The sequence below is a fragment of the Nelusetta ayraudi genome, unplaced genomic scaffold (genome assembly GCF_046127955.1).
Source record: "Nelusetta ayraudi isolate G7.1 ecotype Tasmania unplaced genomic scaffold, CSIRO-AGI_Nayr_v1 ptg000007l, whole genome shotgun sequence".
In the NCBI taxonomy this organism is placed as follows: domain Eukaryota; kingdom Metazoa; phylum Chordata; class Actinopteri; order Tetraodontiformes; family Monacanthidae; genus Nelusetta; species Nelusetta ayraudi.
Window position 1 is genome coordinate 5,082,501 of NW_027466057.1, and position 19,024 is coordinate 5,101,524.

The 19,024-nt window shown below is 44.3% G+C and overlaps 3 protein-coding genes across 8 annotated transcripts in view; 2 read left to right on the top strand and 1 right to left on the bottom strand.

Annotated features, from left to right (window-relative positions):
• Positions 1-4,512, top strand: part of wdr20a (WD repeat domain 20a) — a 6,255-nt gene extending 1,743 nt beyond the window's left edge. The window contains exons 2-4 of the mRNA XM_076018034.1: positions 278-460; positions 603-1,976; positions 3,268-4,512. Of these exons, the coding sequence (XP_075874149.1) occupies positions 278-460; positions 603-1,976; positions 3,268-3,321 (1,611 nt within the window). The 3' untranslated portion in view covers positions 3,322-4,512. The remainder of the gene's footprint in view (positions 1-277; positions 461-602; positions 1,977-3,267) is intronic.
• A 1,181-nt stretch (positions 4,513-5,693) lies between these two features.
• Positions 5,694-10,673, bottom strand: mok (MOK protein kinase). 6 transcript variants are annotated; one of them, XM_076018038.1, is made up of 12 exons: positions 10,368-10,673; positions 9,133-9,247; positions 8,628-8,717; positions 8,478-8,548; positions 8,217-8,295; positions 8,056-8,104; positions 7,755-7,933; positions 6,817-6,918; positions 6,532-6,705; positions 6,278-6,437; positions 5,988-6,185; positions 5,694-5,831 (listed from the first exon to the last, which is right to left on the bottom strand). In XM_076018038.1, the coding sequence occupies exons 1-12, from the start codon at positions 10,549-10,551 to the stop codon at positions 5,754-5,756; spliced, it is 1,479 nt and encodes a 492-aa protein (XP_075874153.1). In that variant the 5' UTR covers positions 10,552-10,673; the 3' UTR covers positions 5,694-5,753. The 6 variants fall into 6 exon arrangements, with proteins under 6 accessions (XP_075874153.1, XP_075874151.1, XP_075874152.1 ...); XM_076018036.1 differs by having other exon boundaries at positions 8,217-8,325; XM_076018037.1 differs by having other exon boundaries at positions 9,133-9,268.
• nemf (nuclear export mediator factor) lies at positions 10,585-19,021 on the top strand. Its single transcript, XM_076018033.1, has 32 exons — positions 10,585-10,934; positions 11,050-11,118; positions 11,693-11,795; positions 11,950-12,075; positions 12,169-12,317; positions 12,424-12,491; positions 12,589-12,672; positions 12,783-12,856; positions 12,961-13,031; positions 13,136-13,211; positions 13,451-13,591; positions 13,708-13,916; positions 14,013-14,180; positions 14,269-14,332; positions 14,411-14,499; positions 14,598-14,701; positions 14,784-14,846; positions 14,943-15,055; positions 15,324-15,381; positions 15,646-15,704; positions 15,791-15,914; positions 15,998-16,256; positions 16,334-16,376; positions 16,459-16,508; positions 16,601-16,745; positions 17,292-17,369; positions 17,451-17,651; positions 17,736-17,771; positions 18,137-18,243; positions 18,334-18,377; positions 18,461-18,540; positions 18,782-19,021. Exons 1-32 carry the CDS (start codon positions 10,876-10,878, stop codon positions 18,857-18,859), a joined length of 3,192 nt encoding a protein of 1,063 aa, XP_075874148.1. The 5' UTR covers positions 10,585-10,875; the 3' UTR covers positions 18,860-19,021.
• The last annotated feature ends 3 nt before the right edge of the window (positions 19,022-19,024 follow it).

Sequence of the window (19,024 nt, forward strand, 5' to 3'; positions counted from 1 at the left end):
AGCATATCTGCCAGTCATAGAGAAACCACACACATTCATCATCTTACAGATGCACACTTTCCATTCTGTAACTAGTGTGAACTGTAAATAATTAACAATTAGTAGGGTTTTCTCTTGCAATATCCACAGTCTATATGCTGAAGCTGTCTAGTTAACTGCTTCACAGTAAGTTTCATCTGGAAGAAAAAACACTGAAAGACAAAAACATATTTGTCTTAATTCAAATGGTCAAACTCTCAGTGGGTGCTATAACAGTAATGGCACTTTTTCCTTCCAGGCTGCCGACCTGAGCAAGCCCATAGACAAGCGCATTTACAAGGGGACGCAGCCGACGTGTCATGACTTCAACCACCTCACGGCCACCGCAGAGAGCGTGTCCCTGCTGGTGGGTTTCTCGGCCGGACAGGTGCAGCTCATCGATCCCATCAAGAAAGAGACGAGCAAGCTGTTCAACGAGGAGGTAATTGTTTTGTTTTTTTTCCCCTTCAGAATAACAAAGTGTTGCGTAAGGCATCAATTTAGTGATGGCATCCTTCTAACGTCCCTTTCTCCTCCCCCACTGCCCCCTCTTTTGGCTCTCATTTGCTTGGTCCACCCGCCAGAGGCTAATAGACAAGTCGCGAGTGACGTGCGTGAAATGGGTGCCGGGCTCCGAGAGCCTGTTCCTGGTCTCCCACTCCAGCGGAAACATGTACCTGTACAACGTAGAGCACACGTGCGGCACCACGGCGCCTCACTACCAGCTGCTCAAACAGGGGGAGAACTACTCGGTGCACACCTGTAAGAGCAAATCCACGCGGAACCCTCTCCTGAAATGGACGGTGGGCGAGGGCGCCCTCAACGAGTTTGCCTTCTCGCCCGACGGCAAATTCCTGGCGTGCGTCAGCCAGGACGGCTTCCTGCGAGTCTTCAACTTCGACGCGGTGGAGCTCCACGGCACCATGAAGAGCTACTTCGGCGGCCTGCTGTGCGTGTGCTGGAGCCCCGACGGCAAGTACATCGTGGCGGGTGGCGAGGACGACCTGGTGACGGTGTGGTCCTTCCTGGACTGCCGGGTCATCGCCCGCGGCCACGGCCACAAGTCGTGGGTGAGCGTGGTGGCGTTCGACCACTACACCACCAGCGTGGAGGAGAGCGACCCCATGGAGTTCAGCGGCAGCGACGAGGAGTTCCAGGACCAGATGATCCACTTCGGGCGCGACCGCGCCAACAGCACGCAGTCCCGCCTTTCCAAGCGAAACTCGACTGACAGCCGGCCCGTCAGCGTCACGTACCGGTTCGGCTCGGTGGGCCAGGACACGCAGCTCTGCCTGTGGGACCTCACCGAGGACATCCTCTTCCCCCACCTGCCCCTCTCGCGGACACGGACGCACACGAACGTGATGAACGCCACCAGCCCGCCCGCCGGGGGCGGTGGCGGCGCCACCATCATCACCAACGCCTCCAGTAACGCTACGAACGGAAACAGCGGCGGCAACGTGCCCGCCGTCAACTCGCTCTCCGCCACGCTGCCGCGCTCCAACAGCCTGCCGCACTCGGCCGGCAACGCCACCACCACCGCCGCCACCGCCACCACCACCACGACGCCGACGGCGAACAGCACCAACAACAAGAGCGGCGGCGGCGGCATCATGGACAGCGCCATCGCCACGGGCGTGAGCAAGTTCGCCACGCTGTCGCTCCACGACCGCAAGGAGCGCCACCACGAGAAGGACCACAAGCGCAACCACAGCATGGGCCACATCAGCAGCAAGAGCAGCGACAAGCTCAACCTGCTGACCAAAAACAAAACGGACCCGGCCAAGACTCTGGGCACGCTGCTGTGTCCGCGCATGGAGGACGTGCCCCTCCTGGAGCCCCTCATCTGTAAAAAGATAGCACACGAGAGACTGACTGTACTCATATTTTTAGAGGACTGTTTAGTGACTGCTTGTCAGGAGGGATTTATTTGCACATGGGCGAGGCCAGGCAAAGTGGTAAGTTCTTTTTAACGTAGGAAAATGTTGGGGGAGGTCGGAAGAGACGCGTTGCATCTGTCGATTCGTCGCCGCGCTATAACTATTAGGGGCCGCACGCAAGTAAGAAAAAAATCAAGACGAGCTCTGGCTATAAATTGAAAAATCAGCTATAGATATTTGAGTGAGACATTTTGTCGCTTTTGTAGTCGGATCGTCTCCGCCGCAGGTAGACGGGCTGCATCGGAATCTGTTCGTCCCGTTTATGCTTAAGTTTCCAATATAACCATCGCTATGAAAATATTCCAGTCTGGTTTCCTAACACGTTCTGATAAGAAGGATTTTTCCTGTGTAGACCTGTGAGCGGGCGGGGGGGCGGGGGAGAAAAGACATTAATCCGTATGAAGTGTGTTCATTGGTTCATCATAAATCATCCCACAATGCATAGCTGAGAGCTCATTTGCATACACGCTCACATTTCAGCTTTGATGCCAGCGGCTCAGAATTTTTCCCCCGGAGGAAGCTGCGCAGTTTTCCCCTCCAGCTAACACCTTAAAATATGTACGCTCCCTCTTTACTTCCCCTTTTGTCTGCGTGTCTTGAGAGATTTTGTCAGAACGAGGCACACGACACTCTCAATTTGGAATGCAGTCAAGTGTGAGGGCTGGTTATTTTGGTGAGAAGGTTGCGGTCAATGACGTTCAGACATTTAGCCGTAGCAAAAAGCAAACGTACCCTCAGATTTCACCACAAGAGTCTGCTTAGAAGCATGAACACAATCGGTGTCGGGACGACCCGACCGGGGGGGGGGGATTTTTGTGGGGGTTAATGGAGAGGTATAAATTGAATCCCTTCGACCTGAATTCAAGCTGCAATACGAGTGTTTTGTAATCATAAAGAATTTATTTTTTTATGGTTAAAGAGCGTGCAATAAGTGCCAGAACGTGCTGGTAAAAGTTTGCCCAGTCAAAAGGAGAAAGGAAAAAGTGAGATTTGGCCATGGAAATCAGAAGTGCCTTGATCAAGCAAACCTCTCAAAGACATCAGTAGTTGTTACACTGTAAAAACCCGTCGCCCACTGTGACTTTGGTCGACAGTCTCTGGCTCAGACGCTTCGGACTGTGATTTGTGCAGAGGCTGCTAGAGGCTAAGTTTTAATGAGCTGTTTGTCGCTTGATTTTCTTGATTTTCTTTTTTTTGTTCGTGTTTTTGTCTCTATTTTTTTTTCCTTTCTTCCTTTTCTTTTTTCTTTTTTTTTGCTTACAGTATGTGAACTTTCCCAATGCAAATCTCCTTGTTTTCCTTTTTCCAGGGTTTATTGTCATCCCAAAACCAAGCCAGCTCTCCCAGTGGAACAGTAGTATAGCCACAATATTTCTGCTGCTAAAGAAACCCTGCAACCCAGAGTCTGATGCTGCTCTTCACCCTGCAAGCATTGCAAGTTTTCCTTTACTTTGATACCCCTCTCCTCTTTCCCCCTCCCCGACCCACCCCGCCTTGCCTTGCCTTGCCTTGACCTGATCTTTTTTGCTTTTTTTTCTTCTGTTTTTTTGACGGCTTTTCTGTTCTTTGCGTTTCTCACTCACTCAGCCTAGTGGAGGAATGAAGCAAAAGCAGGTGTGGCGCGATTGTGATCTTTTTTTTTTTTTTTTTGCGCTCATGTACTACGGCTCTCTGGAGTTTTAATACATTTTAGAGTTTTAAAAAAGATATGTGTTTGGTATCAGGTCAGATCAGACTGTTGTCCCCCCCACCACTCTGAATAAAAGCTCGGCTTTTGTTAGATGCAAACCAAACAACTGTGGCTTGACATTGAAGGGATAGCTCAATTAATTGTCATAATATGTGTGTACCCCGGTTATCTTTTTTTTTATTTTATTTTTTTTATGTTTTTTTTACTTTGTGGTGTGGCCCGATCTTTGCTCAGGGTTACTACAAGAACTATGGCTTTTGGCTGAACTATCCCTTAATGACCAAGCGTGTGAGCATCTGAAAAATTTGGCATCCATTCGCAGTCACCCACCACTTCTGTCTTTTTCTTGAGTATAATCTCTCCATTATGACTTTGCACTGATTTTTGTTACTTATTTTGTTTTTATAACTACTCTAATGGAAGAAAAAAAAAAAAAAAAGAGGTTTGAGGACTGCCTTGCTGCACTCGGCTTTAACATCCTCAGTCTTGAAATCTGAATCTATAAAGCTGGATGCTGCAATCATAGTCTTTTTAAAGAAAAAAAAATGTTTGCACTTAAATTAGTTTATTAGAAGAAAATGGCTTTACATTTTTGGGTGTGCTCAGAACTCACAGATGGCTAATACAGTAGGTGAAGAAAAATGATTAAAAAAAAACAACTATTAAAACCTTTATCTATTGAGCATTTATTTTAATATTATTTCAGATTCAAATCTGCTCTGTATCATACTGTGTATATTGTAATTAATTGATTTGATGGGGGCCTCAGCAAACTACCATTATTCCAGTGGAAGTTTTGTCATTGATAGTTATATTTCTAAAGCCTAAATATACATATTAATAATATTAAAATAATCTTGAATACACTGTTTTCTGCTCTTCTTTTGTCACACGCACTGTTTTCATGATCAAGAAAACACACTTTAAGTAGGAAATGCACCTGAAGTTGTGGCTGTTTGTTATGGTATTATGCTGCAGATTTCTCTGCATTTTAAATAAGCCACATGAAGAATTTCATACATACAGTCTCATCGGATTTATATGTTTTTTTCAAAAACAACCCTCTGTTCTGTTCTGTCAGGAAGCACATTGACTTTAAATGTATAATATTTTCCCCCTCGGTTGTTTGACTTCCTGTCTGTTTGCTTACAACGTCATTGTGTGCGCGAGGCGTCCTGTGTTCCATGTTTGGAAGAAGAGTCAGGTCTTTCCACTGCAGCTTAACATGTACAGCACAACCGCTGCACAATCCAGAGGAAGAAATCAGTTCAGAGTCAAACGTTAGCTGATCACAGATGATTTACATTGGGTGAATTAATAACTATATTAATTGTGCCTCCATGTCAGTTCCTCAAGGAGAACTTTGGCGTCAAACTGTCCTGCTTTTCCATCGACGGTTTCTTTCTTCAAAAATGAAAGAAGACAACACAATCAAACCATTTCTTTTCCTCACATTTATTGTGAGACACAATTTTTCATTAATGATTCAGGAATTCTCGAAATATTAATGGCAAATTCTGTATTTAAATGTAGATATTGTCAGATATTTTTGTGTCCTAGACAGAAAGAAACTATGCAATGCCAGGAACTTGACTAACCACTAGGTGGACCTCCCTTATTACATCACTATTACAGCATGTGATATCATTGCACAAAAATCAGTACCTCTGCTGTTCATATTCATATTCAAAGTTTTTTATTTTATTTTTTTTTTTTTACGCCATTTGCGGTTAAAAAGACCAAATAACAGATGAGTCACTTGGGAAACAGCTGCTCAGTTTTAAACATGTTATTGCTCATGTAGTTAGTTATGCCTAGACAGAGGAAGAATTACCAAAAGCAGCTGTAAACATGCACAACACCTGACCAGGTGGGATGAAACTGGTCCGTGCAACTAAACAATCCCAGTTGAACTGCGAGAGCGAAACACCTCCATGGTTTTCATTGGACCTTTGTGTCGGTGTTTAAACTTCAACATCAGGCCTGTCGAAACACCTCGGCCTTAACGCTCTGTATATCAGGTCTGTCCTGTTCTGGGAGATTTGTTTTCCTTTTTTTTTTTTTTTTGATGTTGGAAGAGTTGTTTTTTGTTTGTTTGTTATCTTTCAGTATCTTCCAGGTTTCCTATCCAGCGGTGGCATGTGGCACGTCTTGAGAGCTGCGTGATGCGACTCATCCTGGGGCTGTGGAGGGAGGAACGTCATTAAAAGTGAAAACCGAGGCGGTGCGTAAACATCTGTTCTGTAAACGTGACCTCTTCCTGTTTTTTTCCATCCGTCTGTTTTAACGGGAAACACTAAATGCCGGTTTGTTCAGTTATTTGGATTGTGTGTGTTCACCTGGCCCGGCCGCCGCGACTGCCACTTTTTGGACGCGATGGCTGGCAGCGTGCCCCGGTGGCCGAGGCTCAGCGTGGGCACGGTGCAGGCTGGGGTCAGGGAGATGTGTGGTGCCGGTTCCGGTGCCACAAGGTTCAGCTTGGGCAGCTCTGCCTGGCAGCGTCGGACGTTCCGCCGGGCGACGGCCTCCGCTGCGTGCTGGCCGGTGCAAAAGCAAGCTTTGGTTAGGGGCTGTATTGAGTGGAGTTTACTCTGGCAAGGTTTTTTGCCTCCCTGGAAATTGTACTCACGCTTATTAAGGGCGTCTGCCTTGTGTGTCTGCCCCTCAGCTGTTTGCCGATCCGGGCCGGCCGCCAGATTTGGTCCAGGGATGTGTGCAGGCCACTCGTCTCTAGACAGTCCACGGTGCTGGAGAGCCGGTGGAAAGACTCCGCTTTCCTTTCCGCCAGTCTGCAAGCAAACAGTGCGAGGATGACACATTCCAGTCGATGCAAATTATCTTTGAAAGTTGTTTTTCTTCTTCTGCCTTATTTGCATGTAGCACCTGATTTCCCTAAAGTACGTGTGCCGCAGCGCTGTCTCCGCGGTGATGCGCTCGTCTGGGTCGTAGGCGAGCATCTGGTAGAGCAGAGACAGCGCCGGGGCCGGGCAGCTCGGGATCAGCCTGGAGATGCCGCTGCCCTTTTTCGGAGGGAAGTTGAAATGCATGGCTCTCGACCTGCCGGCGATAGAGACGAGACCGCTCGCTCGCTTGCTTGCTTGCTTTGCATGGCCAAACACAGCACACAATCTAGCTTCTGTGACAGGGGGAGGATATTGAAGAACCCACTGCTTGAATTTCTGGAGGACGCTTTGGTCAGGGGTCCCCAGCACGTCGTGGATCTTGGACACCTGGTCCAGCTCATTGGCTCCGGGGAAGAGCGGGTTCAAACTGAAAGAGGGGGATTAGAAGAACGGACTGCAGCCACAAAGCTGTTTACACAGTTATCTGTCTGACAGCTGTTAACGGCTGCTGCTGGGGCAGATGGGATGAACGCACGCAAAACGGTGAAAGCCAAATGTGGGCTTTCTTTTCATTTTAATTCGTTGGACAGTCCTTATGTAAGGAGAGCTCGATGTAAAAGTTCAACTACATATTTCTACCTTATATCAAAGGAACATTTTGCATAATTTTTTTAAAGCTCATTTCCTGGACATTTTTCTTACACATGGCTCATTTTCCTCACATTTAAAACACCAAAATATATCAGATGTGAAATTTAAATGTAACTGTTACTTTAAGTCTGAAATCTAGATGTAAATTCTACGTTGGTATACTGAAGGAGAATAACCGCCTAATTTGGAGGGAACTCACAAAAGGACAGTCACCCATCTGTTGATTGAGTACAAGACGGAGCGCAACCAACCAAAAGAATGCCACCCACTGGCCATTCTGATTATTTTGTTTTTTTGATCAAGCACTGATGTGGGCAAAGCTGCAGTCGCTGAAAGGGGTGTTTTCTTTTCACCTGCAAAATGGTTGTGGTTTACGTTGTAAAATGCACATGTTCTTAACAATTAGATTAAAATTTAGATTTAACATTTATAGTTAGTATTTACATTTAACATTTCCTTTTAAATTTAACATATGATATATGTTTTTGTGTTTTCAATGTGAGGAAATTGAGATGTGAAAAAAACTGTGTGGGAAATGAGTTAAATATGAGAAACCTTTTTTGGCCTCCGACCGAGCGTGGAAATGCCTCGTCCATCTAATACAAAACCTACCTCATGATCTCATAGAAGACACAACCTGTGCTCCACATGTCCATCTTGAAGCTGTAGTAGCCGTCAGTCAGGAGGCACTCCGGGGCTCTGTACCAGCGTGTGGAGATGTACTCCGTGTGAGGAGGCTTGGAGTACACGCTCCGACACGAGCCAAAGTCGCCAAGCTTCAGACTGTTATGCTGTAATGTAAGTAAATAATTTAAAAATTTTAAAAAAGAAGAAAAAAGGTTTTCTGCGTCTCTTTGACATGGACACTGTTGCATTTCAAAAGAGAAAACGAGCACAGTGACGTATCACTCACTTTGATTAGAATGTTTTCTGGTTTCACGTCTCGATGAAAGATCCCGCAGCTGTGGAGTTTGGGAGGAACGAAAGCATATATGAAAAACGACATCAGAAAGCATCTTTTTTTTTTAAATTATTATTATTGGTTGTACTCATCAAAATTATTTTAATCACTACCTGTGCATGTGTTGGAGTGACTTGCAAAGCTGGTACATGTAGTTCCTTATGATGTGGTCAGGCAGGGGTGTTTTTCGTCCTAGACAGAATTCATTTAAGTCAGTCCTTGCTAAAACACAGAGTCCTCAGTCATTTTACCCTTAATACATGTGTCTTCAACTTTATTAAAGTATGCAAGTCATTGTTCTGAAAATGATGAAAACGAATAAATAAAGTTTTTTGTTTTTTTTGAAAAGTATTCAAGTCATTGCAGACACCTACTTTGTATGAATTCATAGATGTTCATCTCCATCAGCTCACAAATTAAAGACACCGTGCCAGTTTCTTTGTCGCTGAAACGTCACGTGTCATGATTACAACAAGCTTTATGCAGCGCAGCAGCTTCACAACAAGCAACACTTCAATACTCACAAAATGAGCTCGTGTAACTGGATGATATTCGCATGTGGACTCAGTCTCTTCATGGCCTGCACTTCCCGCAGGTTGTTGGCTTGTTCCAGACTTCATGACACATTTCATTCAACAAGAAGGTGTTAAGTTATAACATCAATATGTTGTGAGACTGTGTATTGAATTGTTAAGTTAAGATCTTCGATTTAAAAAATCGATTTAAAAAAAACTGTCTTAAAAAGATTTTTCAAAGGAAACTAGAAACGTCGTTTTTTATTTTTTATTTTTCCTGTGTGGGCGAAACATTGCATTTCTCACGGTCATGTCAACCAGTGGTCAGGCAGCTTATTTTTCAAGCAAGACGTCTATTGTAATCCCATCGCCACAAGGTCAAAGACAAGGCAGTTCAAATAGGGTGTCAGGCTGCTGTTTCATGTTTCAGAAGTCTATTGGCTTTGTAAACAACAGCCAATCTTGTTGCAGACTTCCTCCACACTAGTCAACAATTATTTGGAAAATAACGTACCTGTTAATTGTCTGCTTCATAGTTTTACATGCATAAAACTTTCCATCTTTCAGGCTCTGTGTTTTCAGCACCTCTGAAAAGGTGCCTTCTCCAATTTTCTTGATGACTTTATAACCTGGACAGTAAAGGCAAACACCTATGTAAGAGAAAATTACGAATTTCTGTAGTAGTGTAACTGAAAAGACAGAATAATAGAGATTACAATTCAATACCAGAAGTCCTGAAATTACACTGCCATAAATTTATATTCTACTCAATTATCATAATGCAGTTACAGGAAAAATGATAAAGTATCTCAAAGTGGTGTTGACCTGCTCTATTCTATAGCTGATCTATTACTTGGGCTCAGTCCATAATAACAACACTGAGTTTATCGTGGTTTTTTTTAAGAGTTAATAACTACAAAAAATATCATGCGAATTAGATGATAAACACAAAGTTAAATAGTCGGGTGCACTATGTTCACAATAAGAACAGCATATATATATATTAACCTATTTGCCATTATCATTAAAAAGAAATTCAGATGAGCATCAAAAATAATTCCCCACGGGCTTGACCAGCACTAATAACTAGATTTAGTCACTGAAAAGAAAAATATCTATAATCTAAGTCTGTTGTTTTTGTTTTTGTTTTTTAGATTACCAGCACGAAAAACAGTCCAGCTACCAGGCACATAAACAGAGTTTGAGAAACCTCCGCGACCTCCTTCCTGCCAGTGGTGCCACGGTTCTGCCCTCCCCACGTCCGCCGTATACGGCAACTTACAATGCATCCCTCCGATTCCTAACCACCGTATGTGGGTGCAGCGTCCACAACACATATTTCCCTGTACATTTTAACAAAGCATTTGCAAAAAAAAAAAAAAAAAAAAATCTTAGTTGTTCCCGTAAAGCACTCGTCTATTCGGCGCTAGCCTAGCGCCTCCAGTCAGCTAGCGAGCCCTTTCGCTGACCGTCGCCTTGGTAACGGAGCACGCCTTCGCCCTCCTCTCTGACCCGAGGAGCTGACGGGAAACTCGCGGCAAGCTTGACTTTAGCGCACCCAAACCGGCTCGACAATTTATTAGTACATTTGTAAAGTAGATGATACTGTACATACGGCAAAAGGGGGTCGGATGCTAAAAACGGATATGTATAAAAAAAATTTTTTTTTTTTTTTTTTTTTTTTTTGTGGGCCCTAATATTTTGACGCGGCGATGTATTTTAACCGCTGCGTACATTGCACCGTCTTACCTTTCACCAAGAGGTGGTTGGTAACCGCGAACGCGGCAGTCTTTTTACTGGGCAGCGGGTTGTTATTCTGCACGTCCACAGTCTTTCCTCTATTGTTACAGTCGGGGCTGGGTGGTGTTTTGGACGCATTTCGAAGACTTGCCCTGTTTTTCACGCCAATGAGCCAGTTTGAATAGTGCAACATTAGTGCACACGAACTTCCTCAGAGTCGACCATGAGCCAGGTATGAGAGCGACGGGTGGAGCACGGCGTTCAAGTCAGATCATATAGGTTACCGGGCATGAGAGCATCTCATTCACAAGCAGCGCAATCTTCAAACGTGTCGAAAAGGCGTGGACCAGCTCCGTTTTGATCCTCACAGGCTTCCGTACGAACATCGCCAGTGCGCATGCCGTAAAGCTCTGCCTTGCGTGTTGTCCATGGACTTCCTGGCCAGTTTAGCATGATACATAAGTTTTACTTGCCCAATGTTCTCTAATAATTAATCGCAACAAACGAGTCTGCAACCATGAAGACGAGATACACAACGTTGGATATACGGGCAGTTATTGCCGAGATAAATGCCAAGTAGGTGTTACTAGCTCTAGCCTAGCTGCTAAGCTAACTAACTAGTGCACCGTGTTGGTATGTAAACAGATGCTGACTTGTCATTCATTAAAGTTTTTTTAATTTTATCCTACAGCTACATGGGCATGAGAGTATACAACGTCTATGACATTGACAACAAGACGTATCTCATCCGCCTACAAAAGTAAGAACAGTTCGAAAACTTGCTTCCTGAACATGAGTTGTTACCTTTATTTGCACCTTGTGTTTTTTTGTCACAGTGTGCCGAAGGTCGTGACTACGCTTTACCATTTTAGACACACCATTTGTGTGCTTCCTCTGTTTCCTATTGGGCTGTTTCTTTTTCTTCTTAAATGGCTAAAATTGGCTGTCATGTGACAGGTGACCTCAATTTTATATAAGAAATGCACTGCATAACACAGGACTTTGCATCAGGTTTTAGTGGTTAAGATCTAAGATTTTATTTTGTGTAAATTTCTGTATTAGTATATTATGATGGTATTATAGGTTTTATGCAAAATGTACCATTATTAATTTTTGTATTGGAATTAGAGTTATTGCCCAGCATTTGGTATTGCAGCAATATTATGGTTGTATTAGTTCTACAAGTTGTTTAATAATATACTTTAGAGCATTAGAGGAGCTTACTCTTTTATAGTGCACACACACAAATGAATATGTCATAACACACACATATACATATACATGTTTCAGTTCCCTTCCCTCCATATAATCCATGATTTATGTCACTTCCTCAGGCCAGACAGCAAAGCGGTGCTGTTGATAGAATCTGGGACTCGCATTCACTCCACAGACTTTGAATGGCCCAAAAACATGATGCCGTCTGGCTTTGCGATGAAAGTAAGAATACAGTGTTGCTTACTGAACTAGGCCATGGCTTTGCCATATCTAATGTTCAAGACTGCATCATTTTACAATACTGTAGAATGTTGCATTATATGTATGTTTTTTTATGCGATGTGATGACACAGAATATTCAAACTTTTTACTGCAGTGTCGGAAACATCTGAAAACACGACGCCTAACTCACGTCAAGCAGCTCGGGATGGACAGGATTGTTGACTTCCAGTTTGGTTCTGATGAGGCCGCCTACCACTTGATAGTTGAACTGTATGACAGGGTGAGAAAGAGATGTGTCTGTAAATGCTATGCTGTGCTGCAGTGACCAAATGCCAGTGTGTTTGTGTGTATCTAATCATGTGTCCACATGCAGGGCAACGTCATTCTTGCGGACCACGAGTACACCATCCTGAATCTGCTGCGCTTTCGCACAGCAGAGGCCGAGGATGTTAAGATAGCTGTGCGAGAGCGCTACCCTGTGGAGAACGCGCGACCTCCTGAACCTCTCCTCAGTTTAGAGAGGTGCGTCTTTGTGCCATGTTAAGCTTGTTTACCAAACAGAAATCTATCATAAATAATTGACAGTACTACCAAATGAATTCATCTGTGTCCTTGTTTCTGAATGCAGACTCAGTGAAATTCTCTGCGCAGCAGAGAATGGGGATCAGGTGAAAAGAGTTCTGAACCCTCACCTTCGTAAGTAGGAATGCACCACGTTCTGCATTGTTAAGTCCCTGTGAGAGTTTAAATGCGCTCTGCTAAACCTGGCTGTGTTTTGATTGTGTCCAACCAGCTTTTGGAGCTACTCTCATTGAACACAGTTTGATGGAGGTTGGGCTGTCGGGTTCTATGAAAGTTGATTCTGATGTTGGCCAAGGTACAGTGAAAACACTTTAATGCAATAATATTCACAGATATATTTGTTATGAGTAAACCAGTATCTATTATTCATTCACGTTAACTGTTCAAGCTTGCTTGCTGTTTTAGTTGCACCCAAAATCCTTGAAGCCTTGAAGATCGCAGAAACATACATGGAGAAAACTGAAAAATTTGATGGCAAAGTAAGATATTTAAGATCAATGTATCCATAGACTGAATATGTGGAATACTTATGATATTACCAGAATGGCGGTATTGCAACAAAGTGTGCTCTGTTTAATTTTAGGGCTACATTATTCAAAAGAGGGAGAAGAAGCCAAATGTAAATCCTGGTGCTCCAAGTGAAGAATTGCTCACGTATGTCCACTTTCTTAAGTTACACTTTGTCATTATTGTGAAAACAAAAACCTTTTTTTATTATTATCTTGATGACCCTTTAATGAATTATTCCTTCTTTTTAGATATGATGAATTCCACCCTTTCCTATTTGCACCGCATGCAAAAAGTCCTTATCTGGAGTTTGAAACTTTTGACAAGGTATTCTCAACACGGCAGCCGTTTGTCTTTAATAGGGCAAAATATTGTTTTACAAAGGTCCAATATTTATAAAGGTACCATATTTTACCACTTTTCTGATATTTTTGTTATCCAACTTTCCTCGTAGTAGTGTTAGTAGTAGTAGTAGTAGTAGTGGAGCAGTACACTACAGCACTGTAATAAACTCATTCATCTCTTTGGAGGATTATATTGTGAATACTGTTGACCCTTGTGCTCAGGCAGTGGATGAGTTCTATTCCAAGATGGAAAGTCAGAAACTTGACGTGAAGGCGTTGCAGCAGGAGAAACATGCTATGAAAAAATTGGAAAATGTCAAGAGGGACCATGAACAGAGACTGGAGGCTCTGCACCAAGCACAGGTCAAGACTTTCAGTGGTTTTGCAGCAAGTCAATTCTCGACACAAAGTAAACCCTGTGAGTTTGTTTCGATACATCTGAAACGCACGTGTAACAAAGTTTTCCCCACATGTCGCAGGAGGTGGATCGAATAAAGGGAGAACTGGTTGAGATGAACTTACCTGTGGTGGAGAGGGCACTGCAGGTGGTACGCAGTGCACTGGCCAATCAGGTGGACTGGACTGAGATTGGAATTATCGTCAAAGAGGCCCAGGCTGCTGGAGACCCTGTGGCTTGTGCCATCAAAGATCTGAAGCTGCAGACCAACCATATCACCATGCTCCTAAAGTGAGACCACTTCTGCTGTCACGTCTGATACATTCCAGGGGGGAAAAACCTGCTTGTGTTATGTACACTTGGCCTTGTGTTTTATTTTTCCTCTAGAAATCCATTTATCTCTGAGGAAGACCAAGGAGAAGAGGAGAAACAGCATGTGATTGAGGAGAAAGGGAAGAAAAACAAGAACAAAGGACAGAGCAAGAAACTAGACAAGAACAAGCCAATGTTAGTGGATGTGGATCTGGGCCTTTCGGCATATGCCAACGCTAAAAAGTAGGTTCACTAGTAGTTGTTCTGCATCATGCTTATACTCATAGTCAGACTCTTTGCTCATCAGCATAATCGTTGTGCGCTCTTTCAGATACTATGACAACAAACGCAGCGCCGAAAAGAAGGAACACAAAACCATTGAAGCGGCAGATAAGGTTTGAACGGTCTTATGTATCATGTGAAGGTGCATCCTATCCCCAGTAACTGTCACTCTGTGCTCTTTGCTCTTCTAGGCCATGAAATCTGCCGAGAAGAAAACTCAGAAAACACTAAAAGAGGTTCAGACTGTGACGACCATCCAGAAAGCCAGGAAGGTCTACTGGTAAGGCTCACCAGCGAAACGCACTGGACAATAACTCACAATTTTCATCAAAGTTTTATTAACAAATAACCTTTATTTTGTGACTCCTCCGCCACCAGGTTTGAGAAGTTCCTGTGGTTCATCAGCTCAGAGAATTATCTAGTCATTGCAGGAAGGGACCAGCAGCAGAATGAGATGATTGTCAAGCGCTACCTCAGAGCTGGTAACAAAATCCACCCATTGGCTCACTTGCTCCTCGCTCGTCTCGGTGCCCAATTGAACACGTGCGCTCTCCCCCCTGCCAGGTGATGTCTACGTGCACGCCGACCTCCACGGAGCAACCAGTTGTGTCATTAAAAACCCGTCAGGTTGTCGCTTTGCTCTCTCTAAACCTTTACAATCCTTGGAGTGGAAACATGTGAGGGCCTTTGACTTACTGGTGCCTCTCTGCTGTCGTGCTGCAGGTGACCCCATCCCTCCTCGAACCCTGACTGAAGCCGGCACCATGGCGGTGTGTTACAGCGCCGCATGGGATGCTAAGATCATTACCAGCGCTTGGTGGGTTCATCATCATCAGGTGAGTTTCTGCCATTTGCCAACATGATTTACTCATAGTTGTAATTCTGCGATTTCCTATACAACCAGGCAAAGATTTGGACACATACTTCTGATTGAATGTTTTTTCTTTCATTTTAATGACTATTTACATTGTAGATTGTCACTCAAGGCATCAAAACTATGAATGAACACTAATATGTATTAAACAAAAAAGTATGAAATAACTGCTTTAGAAATGTCATCAATTTGGCTAACAAGATGTTTAATCTACTGCTGTATTTTCTCAGGTTTCTAAGACTGCTCCCACTGGGGAATACCTGACCACAGGAAGCTTCATGATCAGAGGTAAGTCCATAAACAAATGTTCTGTCAATAGACAAATAGAAAATTCCTTAAGAGAAATGTCGGACAGTACTGTGGTGTGTGCTGCAGTCTGTGTTGCTCTCTGGCTTTTATACCACTTGGCTGTTTTCACCATCATGGATGTCACATTAACTTTATCGCATTAGCACTAGCATCAGTTGGCATGGTTACCTCACAGTAGCTTCAATTGGCCCACCTGAGTCTCAATTCCCTCCTGTTTGGGATATCGGTTCTGCTCCTCTCCAGGAAAGAAAAACTTTTTGCCCCCCTCATATTTGATTATGGGCTTCGGCTTCCTTTTCAAGGTAAAGTCCTATTCAGTTATTACATGACTCTTCATCTCTTTGTCTGCTTTGCACAGTCAAGTTTTCCATACTTTCGGTTTTTGCAGGTTGATGAGCAGAGTGTTTTTCGCCACCGAGGGGAGAGAAAGGTGAAGACAGTGGAGGAGGACATGGACGAGGTCACGTCCACCACCTCCGAGCTGTTGAACGAGGAAGGGGAGGAGCTGATGGGTAAGCGACCGCAGAAGGACGGCTATGAATGCACAGCAAACACAGTAATGTTCAGGTGTTGCCAACTCTGTTGGCCACTGCAGGTGAAGACAGCAGCAACGAGGACCAGGCCGAGGAAGGAGATGACAAAGAGACAAAAAGCGAACACAAACCGGAGGCAGAGGCCGATGACGACGGGGAGCTTCCTGTCATTCCAGAGGAGGGCAAAGTAGATGCCGAGGAAGATGAAGGGAGTGCAGAGGAAGAAGAGGAAGAGGAGGAGAAGCTGAAGAGTGAGGAGGAAGATAAAGAGTTTGCCTTCCCAGACACAACAATCTCCCTCTCTCACTTACAGCCCAGCAGGTGACTTTCTCACTGCTTCCTTCACAAATTAACAACAATGAGCATTTCTTCATCAAATTGTCCTTGTGTCTATCTAGGAAAACTCAGAACCCTGGTTTCAAGACTGAAGAGGCCGCTCGGGTAATTATCTAGAACTTCACGCTGCTAGAGGCTGTCAAGACAGGAGAACGTTGCTCATGTTGATTCACTCCTTTCCCTCCAGGTTGACGGAGACTCGCAGGGGAAGAAGCACATGACAGCCAAGCAGAGAAGGTAGAGAACCTCCAAAGGGAAGTAGTGCGAGCAAAGGCTGAGAGGCCAGAACGTGGATTTATCCTTTGTATGCGTTCTGTCTTTGCCGCCAGAGAAGAAAAGAAGAAGAAACAGAAGCAGGAAGCGCTTGACGCTGAGGAGAAGAGCGAGAAGGTTTCATCGGGTGGATCAGCGGTCGAGCAGGCCGCTAAAGGTGGAACAGGCCCCTCTCAGCAGCCACCCAAGAGAGGACAAAAGGTATGATTAGACCAGTGGTTCTCAAACTTTCTCTGTCACGCCCCACCTTGGAGGAAGAAAATTTTCATGCCCGGGCCCCAAATATGGGGCTTTTAGCCTGTGGCTGTGTCTTGAGGGATCCCGATGAACCTGCAAGTGGCCCCATGTCTCTAGGACAAAGTTGACTTTTGACCCCATAGACTTGCATGGCATTAGACTGTGTGCACAAAGCATCTTGGTTTTTAGAGAAGAAGAAAAATATCCAACTATAAAACATTCTAAAAAATATCTTGTTTCATGTTGTCATTACCACGATGAGCCACTAGTAATATTTACCAAACACAGTTCCCGTCATTAACCACTAGTTGGCATAAAACCTTTTATTCAGAGATATGACTGATTACATGGACGTTGTTCCTTTATTTTATATGAACAACTTCCTTGTAAATAACAAGAAATTGTCTAATAATATAATAATTTTTAACCAGTTAACAAATCTACCAAAAAACAAATCTTCTTCTCTTGAGCTGTAGTGATCTGATGTTTCGCGCCTGTTTTTCCTCTCAGAACAAGTTGAAGAAGATCAAGGAAAAGTACAAGGACCAGGATGAAGAGGACCGAGAGCTGATGATGCAGCTGCTCGGGGTGAGTCGCGAGGAAAGACCATCAGATGGACAGCGGCCCGGACAGAGTAAATGACTCAGGGTGTCTCTTTGTCCACTTCAGTCGGCCGGCGCTGCCAAGGAGGAGAAGGACAAGGGGAAGAAAGGCAAGAAGGGGAAGGGAAAGGACGAGCCGGTCAAGAGGCCGCAGCCTCAGAAACCCCCCCAGAAACCACGTCCTGCGGAGGCTGCAGCGAAGAAGCCAGAGCAGGCGGGAGGAGGGCAAGACGCAGAGGAGGGCGCGGCTGCTGAGCAGGAGGAGAAGGTGCGACGCACGTTTAGAGACGCACCGCTTTGTTTTGTGGTGCAACTTTGTTCTTGATTGCTCTCTATTCATCTGACTCTTCAGGACGATGACGCCGATCCGGACAACCCCGGAGCAGAGGTAGGCGTCACTCTCAGCATTCTGTGATCGTATGCCTCTTTTTTTATTTAAAGCCTTCTGATTTAAATTTAAACTATAACCTTTTTCCACGGGCTACTAATAAATTTAAAAATAAAATGACAACAATAAATCAATTAAGTTATAGTACTTCAATGAACATCCTGTTTAAGCAGAGAATTCTGGGATTTGTAGTATTAGCGGTACATGTGCTGTATAATACCAGCAGGGCAGCTCTAGTCTTGTTTTTGTGTTGCCTCACGGGCCGGATATAATGCACACTGTGGTCCAAATTTGGCCCGCCGGCCAGAGTTTGACACCTATGGCCTATGTGGTTGGTCAACTCCAGTTTTGCTGTGTGTTGCCAGGAAGCAGAGAACCTGCTCACCTCTCTGTCAGGCCAGCCTCATCCCGAAGACGTGCTGCTGTTCGCTGTGCCCGTCTGCGCTCCGTACACCGCCCTCTCCAACTACAAGTGCGCAGCAGTTCTCTTCTCTTTTTACTGGAGATGAACAAGTTGCGAGGTCCTGCAGAGGCTCATTCGACTTTCTGTTTCCTTTTACAGACACAAAGTGAAACTGACGCCTGGTGCCCAAAAGAAGGGGAAAGGTAAGAACAGTCGAAATCTGATTCAGGGGAAAAGCTTTATATTTCCATGCTTTCAAAATCGTCATTCCATCTGTTCTTTTTAGCTGCACGCACTGCAGTTCTGAGCTTTATGAAAGCAAAAGAGACTTCAGCCAGAGAAAGAGACCTGTACCGTAGTGTTAAGGTAAGTTATTAGGCACTTTTGTGAAAGTAAAGCTTCCTTTTTGTCAAGTTGAAAATGTGTCCTTTGCTAAACTGAAAATTTCTGTTCAGTATACATTAGAGCGATGACGCGGGAGTAAATTTTCTCTCCTGCCTTGTCCTACATGTTTTGTACAAGCCAAAAGTATTGTAAATTATATGTTCACTATTAAAATAGATGCTATACATGTATACACACACGATTTCTTTCTATTTAAACCCAGGATGCTGATCTGTCCAGAAACATGCCAGGCAAAGTGAAGGTTTCTGCTCCAAACCTGCTGGCCGCTAAGAGGAAATGAGAGTTAAATGAAGAACCTTCGCTGTTCTGGGGGTTTGGTGCCAATTTCACTTCTCCAACATCAACATTGATTGCAGTGGCAATGAATTTTTTACATTGACATGGCAAATGACTGTATAAAAATGCATTTCAATTGTTCCAAATGAAAAATATGCAAACACAAGAT